The sequence below is a fragment of the Salminus brasiliensis genome, chromosome 8 (genome assembly GCF_030463535.1).
Source record: "Salminus brasiliensis chromosome 8, fSalBra1.hap2, whole genome shotgun sequence".
Classification (NCBI taxonomy): Eukaryota; Metazoa; Chordata; class Actinopteri; order Characiformes; family Bryconidae; genus Salminus; species Salminus brasiliensis.
In genome coordinates, this window is record NC_132885.1 from 25,353,058 (window position 1) to 25,365,081 (window position 12,024).

The 12,024-nt window shown below is 39.6% G+C and overlaps 1 protein-coding gene across 6 annotated transcripts in view; it reads right to left on the reverse strand.

The window, feature by feature from the left end:
- dcaf6 (ddb1 and cul4 associated factor 6) overlaps positions 1-12,024 on the reverse strand; it is a 44,568-nt gene that overhangs the window by 27,952 nt on the left and 4,592 nt on the right. For all 6 annotated transcript variants that reach the window (XM_072686241.1, XM_072686240.1, XM_072686238.1 and 3 more), the window contains exons 2-6: positions 8,822-8,883; positions 3,575-3,667; positions 1,522-1,707; positions 1,228-1,341; positions 194-329 (exon numbers count right to left, since the gene is read on the reverse strand). In XM_072686241.1, the coding sequence (XP_072542342.1) occupies positions 194-329; positions 1,228-1,341; positions 1,522-1,707; positions 3,575-3,667; positions 8,822-8,883 (591 nt within the window). The remainder of the gene's footprint in view (positions 1-193; positions 330-1,227; positions 1,342-1,521; positions 1,708-3,574; positions 3,668-8,821; positions 8,884-12,024) is intronic.

A 12,024-nucleotide genomic window follows, 5' to 3' on the forward strand; every position in this document is an offset into this window, starting at 1 on the left:
CGGTGTACCCATACACCCCTATTATTTAAGCAAGACTTTTTAGCTTTTTAGTTTGGTATTCATGCCATGCAGGTACTAAGAAACTGATGTTGACTTAAATGGGCCAGTTCTCAAAAATCGATTAATGGCACTGCGGTCATACACTCTGTGTAATAGAGACGAATGTAATTAGTAGAGCACAAGACGTTCTCACCCGTAGCTCTTGTGCCAAGCATTCGTCTGTCGTAGATTCGAACTGAGCTGTCTGAACATCCCACAGCAAGATAATAGGGCACCAGAGGAGAAATGGATATCGAGGTAGCAGCTCTCCGGCAGTTTATCAAAATATCCTGATATTTTGGGAGGAAAGAACAAAAACAAGTGAAAATAAAAACAGGGGGGTTAGGTTAAATAAGTATATGTCAATCTAAAATCCCTAACAGCATCGAGTGTGCTCAACTAAGGTAAGGGAGAAAGAAGACACAAGTGCTTTCCTCTCCACAAACGGTACATCGGTCTAATCAATAATGCACAGCACTGGAGTCGGAGTACGGGAGAGCACTAACTGATTTTCTTGTTGATGTGTAGAGATGGGGGGTGACTTAGGCTCATTCCCAGTGTAGAAAGCGTGACGTGTTTGCAGAAGATGTATCGGACAGTGAGAGTTTGAGACCAAGAGCATGCGGGTGTGAAAACTACACTTTCTGACCAAAACAACCGCTTTAGAAAAAACGCTCTGCTCAAAAAAGGCTTTCACTTTAACAACTTTCACACATAATCATAGGAAGAGAAAGTTGTGAAGTAGAGGGTGTAGGCTGAACGTACAGCATGCTTCAGTGCCTCCCACAAGAGAAGATCAGGCATGGCTGTTCTTTTCCAGCCAGGATGACAAAGATTAGGGTTATGCGAGGGGACCTGATCTCAGATCAGAGCAGGAAGCACCTCCTGAGAGAAGTTAATGAGAAAAGCTGCAAATCGCCATAGGGACAACACAGAGACTAAAGAGTGTCTGAACATGCTGCTTGGCAGCCAAAATCAAAGCTAATGATGTTTTCTTCCTGGGACCCATCGCATTATGAAGAAAAGGGTAAGACCTGCTAAACTCCAAACGGGGTCCAGACGGAACGTGTGACTGGACAATTAAGTTGGTGTTGTATAAGGAACCTGAACTCAAGTGAACGCATTCTCGTGCAACAGTTAATATGGAGAACTTGTGGGATTTAAACTGCATAGTCATGATCTTCTCACATCTTTACAGTCTTCTTTCGTGCAGCTGGTCTTCATGCGCAGATCAAACCACCTTACTGTGCCGTCCTCGCCACAGGACAAGAAGGTGTAGGGGTCGTTTGGAACGGTCATTATCTACAGAAAAAGGAAAGATAAGAAGGGAGAGATTTCTAAGTGTAGGACAATACTGACTATGCACAATCATAATGACTAAGACATCGAATGCATATCTATGCATGTTCTGCTGCTTTCACCTCCCCCCCCATGTTTATGGAAAATCCGAGCACCTTAACACTACTTGCACAATCTACACACCTCATAAGCAGTTCCGTAGTGGCAGGTGAACTGGCACTGCCTGTTGATGTCTGCGCTTTTCTCCGTGTGGGTGTAGTAGATGATGCCGTCTCCTGAGCAGGACACAATCTGCTGATCGTTGGTGAGAGGCATGAATTTTGCACTGAAGATGTTGGCCCGGTGACCAGAACGAATAGTTGTTTTAACCTGATGGAAAAACAGTAGGATGGGATATTTATTGGACGCCAGCCATATTAAAAATGAAAGACTTTTGTCTTTGGTTTGCATCATTCTGATTCTACTGACTCTATTTAATAAAGTTTAATAAAGTATAATATTTTCATGGTACTCTCTTAGGGAATACAACATTGTTAATAGTTTTGCCAAAAAAAAAAAAAAAAAATTAATAATGCCCATTTTGGCTGATTTGTACTGTTTGACTGTTTTTCTTCACGTTGTGTTCAAGCTTCATGATGAATGGGCCAACAGAAATGCTTAAAAATAAATCCAAAGCTTTTATTTACATTGACTTCTATTGGAAATTAAGAAGGCGCTTTCCTTCAAGCTGTAAAGTTGCCATTTTAAGATACAAAAGTTTTGCGCCTCAGCTGCAATAAGCTACTTATGACAAATCCAGCAACCATCAATACTGCTCAATTAGGGTTTAAAAAGGTTGGAACAACCTAAATAACTAAGTAAGCAGCTAAATAACAAATACTGACAAACACCCTGTAGAAGCTCCAGAACACCAGTTACTGACACCAGTTACTCAGTGATGAACAAGTAAGCACTTGCTGGTTTTGTTTCATGAAGCCTTACCAGGAACATGTTCGAGCCTGACAAATCATGAACCTCACTCTTATTAAACAGATTCTTACTACTAATACTAATAAGGCTTACACACACACACACACACACACACACACACACACACACACACACACACACACACACTTTTTTTTTTTCCCCTACATCTGAACCTGCTTTATTCCATGAAACATTGCTCTATAAGCCAGGATAAGCCACAGTGGCTGCACAGTCTTGACTTTTGGCTTACGTTGCCCAGCTAACAGATAGCATGCGTGACAGAACACCTCAGTGTTCTATATTAAAACAGTATGCCAGCAGAGGTTGTGCTTCCATGGAGTTAATGTTGGGCACAAAATGAAGTCGAGGGCCTAAAATCTTTTAACCTCAGTAAAATTTGGTATAAAAAGACCTCACATGACTTACAAATGACTACCAATTATACAATGAAAATGTAAGTCCGATGACAAACAATAAGTCACCTTAAGTATTTAGGGGGGTAGTAGCTTTAGGCTCTTGCAGATGTTGCCGCATGAGGAAATAGTTCCAGGGTGTGGGACAGGACTGATCGACTGAGAAGAGGTGGCACAGTGCAGTGAAGGTACGGTCATACAGGTCTATCAGCAGTGGCAGAAATCCCAGTCTACAGTCTAAATTCTTACCAGTATTGTGGCCGAAAAGAAGAAGGGAAAAAAAAAAAAAAAAAGAAAAAAAAACCCACCAGGGACCAGTTTCATGGGTGGTAAATTAAAATCGCTTCGCTTCCAGGCAAGAATTGGTTCTAGTAGGCAACGCAGGTCCCTCACACCCGATTTCTGAAAGAACATGCCACAAGGAACTGCATACAATGAACATATGGTACTTCTGCAGAAGGGATTTCTGCCACTGCTGGTAGACCCGCATTACCGTATGCGTCGATACACCTGCAGAGTCAGCATACCAATCACCACACATCCAACGAGACATTCACTGCACTGTACCACGTCTTCTCAATCTAGGAATCCGGTCCTGTCACACACCCCGCAGGTGTTTATAGCAACACCATCTGCATGAGCCTGAATATACTACCAGCTTAAAAACAGCAGGTAATTATATCAACATTCAATTAATAATTTTGTAAATCACAACACAGTAATGTGTGTAAAGTTATTGTTACTGTTTGTTATGGGCTACAGTTGCTAAATTGCAAACTGCAAAAGCATGTAAAAGCAGTTTTGAAGATGGAAAATAGAAATGCCAGGTTTTTTTCCCCTCAGCCTAAACTTACCTTTCTGTTGTAGGGGTTTGTGATAACCAAATTGGTATCATCAGATCCTGATAAGATGTATTCTCCAGTGTCATTCCAGGATATGGTGTTAACCTAAAAAAACAAAAAAAAAACAAAAAAACAGAGAAACAGACAGCTGCTGAACTAGCCAATTCACACAGAATTCACTTAGGACAGAAAAGCTCTGCAGTAAAACGCAAGCGTCCGTGGGCACTTTTTAAATGGAGAACACTAAACTTAATAGCACACTCTGCCACAGTGTGCCACTTCCAATTCTGTAGCCTGGACTAAAGCAATAATACACACAATGGCGTCCTGGTAGTGAAATATAGTGAAGCACAATGCAGTAGTCAACCGAAGCATCGATCAATAGTTCATTAACTCAACCTGCAGAGGCTGATGTACCCTGGTCCATTTCTGGTGTTACAAATGTGTTGGGAGAACAGAAAACTTCATTACACTGGACTGCTCCATTTGACCCGAGTCGCTCTAGTAAAAGCCCACTATAATACATTTACCTCTCATATTTCCCCATGTTTATCTTCACCCAGTACACTTCTGGATTAAAATAAAATAAATAAAAAAAAAGACAATTACACATGTACAAACTACAAACTACCTGCACATCTGTATAACAGATAGAGGGGCTACATGTAACAGGTGCCAAAACAGCTGGCCAACTGATTTTAATTCAATACAGTGTAGTTCGAGTCAAATATTTTGGTTTAAAAGAGCTTTTAAACCAATATATATATATATATATATATATATATATATATATATATATATATATATATATATATATAAATAAATAAAATTTACGTCCCTGACGTATTAACTTTCCTGAATTCATATGGGGACATATACAATTCTCATATTGTTTATTTGGGGAAGGCCAAGTTAAAACTAACCCCACCGTGTGGAGGCTGGTGCAGTCTTATGCCATAGTTTGGGCACCCTTGGCCCTTTTTAACATTGACATAGTAAACACAGCCTTTGTGGCTAATCAAAAATAAAGCAATATTTCAGCAGAGCAAACCCTAAATAACAATCACTCTGGCTTTTATACCACATATAAAATAGCAAATCAGATGGCATTGACTAAATTTTCAGACAAGCTTTGTACATTTTCTGCCTTCTCAAACCTTGCTAACAAAACTGGGCCAACACTCAGCACCCAAAGGGCCCTCTAAGCAAGTGTCTAAAGATATGAAAACGAAAGTAAATTTGAAAACGAAAACGCTCACAATGAAGAGAAAGGCTTAAAAAAGAAATCCAAACATTCTCTGCTTGAGGTTTCTACAACGTAAAAGAAAAGGAAGTTAGGGGAGTCGTGGAGGTCAGAGAGAGAACTGTTCAAAAGCTGGTAAGACAGCCAAATTGAGCCCCACAGGACTGCCAAGAATCAGAGTCAAGAGAGTGGTGCACAGTTTCACTGTGCAGCATTGCCTGGGTTAGCATTCCATACTCCAAAATCCACCATTGGCTTCTTGTAGAGAAAGAAACTGAAGCTTTTGGCATGACCCTCATGATTCCTTGACCTAAACATCACAGACAATCTGTGGATATAGGTTTAACAAGCTTTGCAGCAAGATAACCCAAGAATATCTTAGAACTAGAGGCCTGTGAAAATAAGGATGTGAAAATAATTCAACCGCAAGAACTGAAAGACTTTTAGCCCATTACAGAAAGCATTTGCAAGCTGTGATTTCTGCCAAAAAGTATGAAAGACAGAGCAACTGTTCATTAGGATTTGCTGAAAATTGTGTTCTACGAACAACTGCTTACAGAGGCATGTAAGGCCTGAAGCTTAAATAGTCATTAAAGACATAGGTGTCTGATTACTGTTCAAATTTAGATATAAATATTTTAAATATAGATATAACAAGAAAAAGCTGATTTGTACTGAAACAGAGAAAAAAAATGTTGCGTTTGACCCCTCATTAGTTTGTGTCCCACTCTACCACACGGTCACTGTGCCTGGCTGACGTGTTGATGACGCTAGACAGGCTGTGCTAAATGTGGGAAGGATGTGATGGAACGAAAACCGAAACATTATCTTCAGCTCGCTGATAAGACACACTCATCTTATGGAAAGGAAAGTGCACTGCAGACACTATTTTTTACTCTTCACATATTTCTATTTCTGAAAATGGTGCAAGATAACAGACAGATCACAGAAACTTTTAACTTTTAGAAGCGTTTATTTTGCTGCAGAAAACTGCCAGGAAATTTAGAAATCAGGCATAAGTAACAGGCCTAAAGTTGATTACTCCGCTAGAGCTTCTAGGTTTGGGTTTAGGCTGGCCTGTAAGGGTGATTTATCGATTTATGCATCACAAAATGAGGAATATGTGTGGCAGAAATAATCAGTTATTAGATGCATCACAGTCTGAGGATATTACAAGCAGAAAGGCATTCTGGCACAAACTGACGAGTACTTCTACCGAGTGAAATGCAGCTCAGCTGGCTAGTTAATATTGTGTGTGAAAGTATGTATGTGCACAAATCAAATGCACCTACATGAATAATTCATAAATTCTTCTTTTAAAAATGAAAGTATGAAAGTGTCTATATAGCTGGAACCTAGAATATCTGTATAGGGCTGGGCAAATAATCAAATATTAATAGAAACCCACATTCAGAACTTCTAACAAACATAATCTTGCCTGTGCGGATTATGTTGATTTTCTTTTATTGTTAAAAGTTTTTTTTAGTTCTGATAGTACTTTCCTCACTATGTGTGTTATGCACTGACCCTTAAAAAAAAACTAAAAAAAAAACATACTACCGCATGCGTGCAGTCCCGTGACTCCTCTACGTTCAGTCTGTGTCATGGAAGCAACATGCACCAACTGATCAACTTGAGCATCTTATACAATCGTTCATTAATCATAATCTAGATAACATGTTAAATTAACTGTCAAATTAATCTATGGTCATATCGCCCAGCGCTACATCTGTATTAGTTAATAGCACGGTTTGCTGAGAGCAGATAGAAACAACCAATTTTCAGAATCTGCTACTATTATGTGCATACACGCAAAAGTACAGCTAGGGTTAAGCAATGGGACGATATTTTACTATTAATATGACAAATGTTAACATTATCAGAGCAACATACTTTTGCTGTTGTCAGTACTTCCAGAACACTGACAAGTACATGTTTTTGTACAAGGACAACAAAATCAGTCTTTTTAATTACATTTAGTGCATTAAGTGAAGCACTAAATACAATTAAAAACTTTTTTTGTGTTTTAAATTATTATTGAGATAATAACCAGTTAAATGGTACATTCAAACTTAACTAATATTATGCTACTACTTTCAGAAAGTATGTAGAGACAATGTATCTAGGTAAAGACAATTCACCAAAGTAAATGAATTAGTTACTGAAGGTAACTACAGATTCTCATGACCACAGAGCTACGCCAGCTAATAAGGGTGTCAAGTCAAGTCAAGTCAGATTTATTTGTATAGCACTTTTTACAACTGTTGTCGTCACAAAGCAGCTTTACATAAATAGTGATTAATAAAAGACAGAGACAAAGAAGAAAGAAGAAATAACGTAAGACGTGAAGGGTCAAAGACCCCCAGTGAGCAAGCCAACAGCGACAGTGGCAAGGAAAAACTCCCCCAGAGCTGGAGGAAGAAACCTTGTGAGGAACCAAGACTCACAAGGGGGACCCATCCTCCTCTGGTCAGACTATTTAAACATTAATGATAAAAATTACCAAACCATGTGCGATATGGTGTGCGATATGTACCGTCTATGATATCTTAATTGTTGTTTTAAAACAATGTGCAAATAGACATTATCGAGAATGTCACTCACTTTGTGGAAACCACTCAAAAACACGCCTTAAGAGTTTACATATTCACTGCGCCCGTTAGCCTGATAGGATAGACTACTTCACATGTGCATGGAGTGCATGCAGCGTGCTAACATAGCCTACATGTTCACCACAACACAAGCCAGCCACTAGGAATGACTGGAGTCACTAGGAGACCCCAAAAAAATAAAAATAAAAATAAAAAAAATTAAAAAAAACACACACCAACACCCTGCCAGTCTGTGGCATTAGACTTAGTTGCTAGGCCTGGCTCGTCCTCACTAGCTTGGAGGCGTATTTTATGCTTCGTAAATCGTGAAACGAAAATGAATATGAAGATAATTAAAAACTTCAGGAGTCCGCAGCTCACTACAGCCCGAAACCAGCCAAGGACCTGCTGGACCGTAATCTGTGACCATCTAATTCTGTGAGCTCAGTGAGTTGGTACAGAGATTTCTACTTGTGTGCAGTTACATATTCTGACAGGGACAGACATGGTCAGATTATGTGACTGTCAGAGAGTGCAGTCACGTAATTTACAGTTTAAGTGAAATAAAAATGATAAAACTTAAAACATAAAAAATTTAATTATAATATAATAAAAGAAATAAATAAATGAAATATAAATTATATTAGTACATTCATATTAAATTACAATATAACATGAAATAGAGCACTGTTTTAGTATGATTTTTTACTTGTATTTATTTTTTACTTGAATGCTTCAGTTTTAAGTAAATACGCATAACAGGCTAGCACAATGCAATACTTTTGAAGAATAAAAAGTATTGTCTAATTATCGTTATCAAAAGAAGCTCAAAAAAAAAAAAAAAAAGGCAATATCGCACACCCAGCTAGGCCACAATTCTGTTAGCTCCACTTCCAATAGTGCTTCTGTTAAAATCTCAATAGTAAATATAATAAAACATAATGATCATCAGATCTAAACACAGCATCTCCTCTAGAACAATAGGAAAATGACATGTACAGTGTACAATTTGCCCAAACTGCCATCTCTTTGACTGCAAGCAATACATCAAAATTAGAGTCTAATTAAATTTCAGACCAAGACCTTGTAAAACACGTCACCACATAACAAATGGCGTAAGGCCACCTTGGTGATGTGTTTTCATTTGGGGCTGAGTTTGCTCAAGTATAGACCACGACAGCGCTAGGCACAGTCTGGTGTCTATCAGCCTCCAGGTTCAAGCCATTAACAGATAAAAGAGAATTCCAGGCCACACACACACACACACACACACACACACACACACACAATCAGGCAAACCCAGAGAGACACGTCCTCTAAGACGTTTCAATCTGAACTCAAAAGAAGAAAAACTCTGCTGGAGGGGGGAAATCAGTGAGCAGACTCGGATCTATGAACCAAGGTGAAAGAGTTTTTGATACTCACACAGCCATCGTGCACGTTGAGTATGGCCTCAAGCTTCAGACGCTGCACAAATTCTCTCCTGCCTGCGGAGGGGGAAAAAAAAATAAAAAGGTATAAATCTCTCTTTTTGACATTCTCATGAATATGCATAAGGACGATGACAGATCCAGACAAATTTGCTAAAACACTAATTAGCACATTTTATACACTGATTTAAGCTGATTTCTAATTGCAAAAAATGTTACGTTCATTAATTTTTGTGGGGTGGCAGAATGTGCTTCCTCCAATTTCATGTGACTGATGGACTATTTGTGGAAGTCCTTTCTGACAACACACTCAACAACTTTTCTCAGAGCTGTTTTCTGTTCTGAACTGGATGCAGATTTCTCGTTCAGAACTGGTGGCAGTCTAGCTCTCCAGCTGCATCTGCCCACACTAAGATATTGCATCAGTTACCAGAGGAAACTGAAAGCTGTCCTAGGGTTAGTAATCCTGCAGTCTTTGTGCTGAAGCCTTTGTATTGTCAATCAGCTACAAGGGGCTTATTCCACACTTAGAGATGCACTGATACTACATTAATGATATCTTGAGCAACAGCCAGATGAGCGTCTAAATGTGGACCATCATTCTCAAACTATTACTCAACAGCAAGACAGGCACAGCTAACATCACATCAGACAGCGTTTCACTGCTAGATCAGATACAGGACTGGATGATCATATTCGTTGTACTTCGTTGATTTCTTTTGATGTCCCATCCAGCATTTCCTGCCAATACAGGCCTGATATGAGTTTGTCTACCCCCATTCTAAGCATTTAAGCATAAGGTAGTGCAAGAAGCTGTTGATCTATAAAAGTCCACAATCTCAGCCATGACTGTCAACTCCAGAATTATTGGCAACCCCTCCTTGAAACTAGGCAAAAAATTATGATAAAACATAAAGAGGGAACCTGGTAACTATTAAAAAGCAGTGTTCTATAGTTTTATAATATTTTATAGTAGTTTTCAGTATATTGTTTCAAAAACATGTGATACACAACTATAGGTGCCTTTGTATTGCTCCTAGTCTATATATATGGTCTATATATGGGATGGAAATATGATGTGTCACATATGTAACTTTATCATCCATCAATACAGGCAGAACTAAAGAGCTGTCAACTCAACTGAGACAGAAGGTCCAGAAGGGCCTGAACAGATTACAATATACCACCGAGCACAATCAGGGCAGTAGTTTAAGAAACAAAGTTTAAAAGCATGGAACAATTAAGATTTTTTATGTGTACTCCCCATACACACCACCCTGCCACCCGTCAGGAGAACGGAAAGAAAGGCAAAGTGGAGAAACCCAAAGATCAGAGTTTCCAGGCTGCACAGCTTAGCTGACTCTTTGGAGAATTGGAGTCGTCCAATTGTAAAACTCCGCGTCAGACACCACCACCGCCATGACCAGAAGCATTTTGGAAAAGTTCCACAAAAGAAGACTGCCTTCCTAACCACAGAATGCAGCACCTCAATGCCATTGTTACAATAACTGGAGTCTGGGGGCGGTCAGATGAGAAACTCTGAACTTGGTCATGCACATCATTGAGAAATTTGACATAAGTAAAAGAAAAGCAATCAAAGAAAAGCATCTGATGCCCACTGTCAAATCTGGTGGTGTATCACCGCTGCTTTGGGGCTGCTTTGCTGCTAGTGGTCCAGGGGGTCTTGCAAAAAAGAATTAATAGCATAATAAGCTAAATGTCAGGAGATTTGTTAGTGGGTGGAACATCAGCAAGATGATGACCCCAAACACACATTTTAACCCGATGCAAAAATCTGTGGTGTGTACTGTAGAAGGTTCCCCCTGAGCAAAATTTCAATAATAGCTGCGTTCCAAAACCTAGGCTGCAACCAAGGTAGGACGAGTCATCGGTAGAGGACTCCACATTGGAGTTGCATCCTCCAAATTACTCCGAACATAAGCTGCATACGCAGGGTCCTTCACTTCAGGACAGCCTTCTATGATGTAGCGGCCGAGAAATGCAGCAAACCTGTGCTGCGGCCCAGGCTTTGGAAAGCAGCTACTATCAAGAAACCGGAAATGGAGGTTCTGCATGGAGGAGTGGTTCAAGGCGCCTAAACAACGATCCGGAAAAAAAAAATAAGGTGCTCCAAATGGTGAAGAACAACTTTTAGTTCCATAAAAGACAATTGTTCATAATGGAAAACCTTCTGAAGACACTTCACTCAGTGTACAGGTTCTTTTCAATCACACATCTCTATACAGACATGGTTCCTTATGACAAGAAAAGAGGTTCTTCTATAGCATCGCTCAAAAGTGTTCTCCTACCACGTTCAGTGCTACAGGAATTGCCATAGTCATGTTATTCCCATCTGGGGAGGCTTCACCAAATATTAGAAATGGAGGGTTCCAATATTTTTGTAAGCTCATGAAGGGTACCGATGGGTATGTAATATCGGTGCATTCAGAATTGAATCTGGGCTAACGCTTGCCACAGTCACTTGATTTCAGAACTTCAGCGTGGAAGGGTCCCACACCAATCACTGGCCTTGGACTAAATTTAGGTTTTGCTCTGTGTATTCCCCGTCGATTAGCAGCAACAGCCCTAACAGCATGCGGCCCAGCCAAGCTAAATACGGCACACACACACACACACACACACACACACACACACACACACACACACACACACACACACACGATATGCCACCCTTCTACCTCACTAACTAGGCTAATGCTTCTACCAGACCTCAGAAGTTGTGGACAAGGTGCAGCCTGACATTACAGCAAAACCTTAGCTGATTGGTTAGACAACAATTAACACAGTCTAAGCTCGCTGCTTATGCGAGAAACAGATGCGTCAGGGCGGGTAGCAGGCTTCACTGTTTCCTTAGTAGTAGGAGTAAAAATGACACCACCTCCTTTAAATGTCAGTTTAGCATTATATCAAAACAACCTCCCACTGTGCACACAGGCAGGCCTAAACTGCCTCATAACTCAATGATGGGATTTCTTACATATATATATATATATATATATATATATATATATATATATATATATATATATATATATATATATATATATATATACACACACACATACACACACACACACACACACACACACACATACACATACACACACACACACACACACCCAGAGGTGGGCAATATGATGATATCTTATAGCATTGTGATAAACCATATGTTTTTCT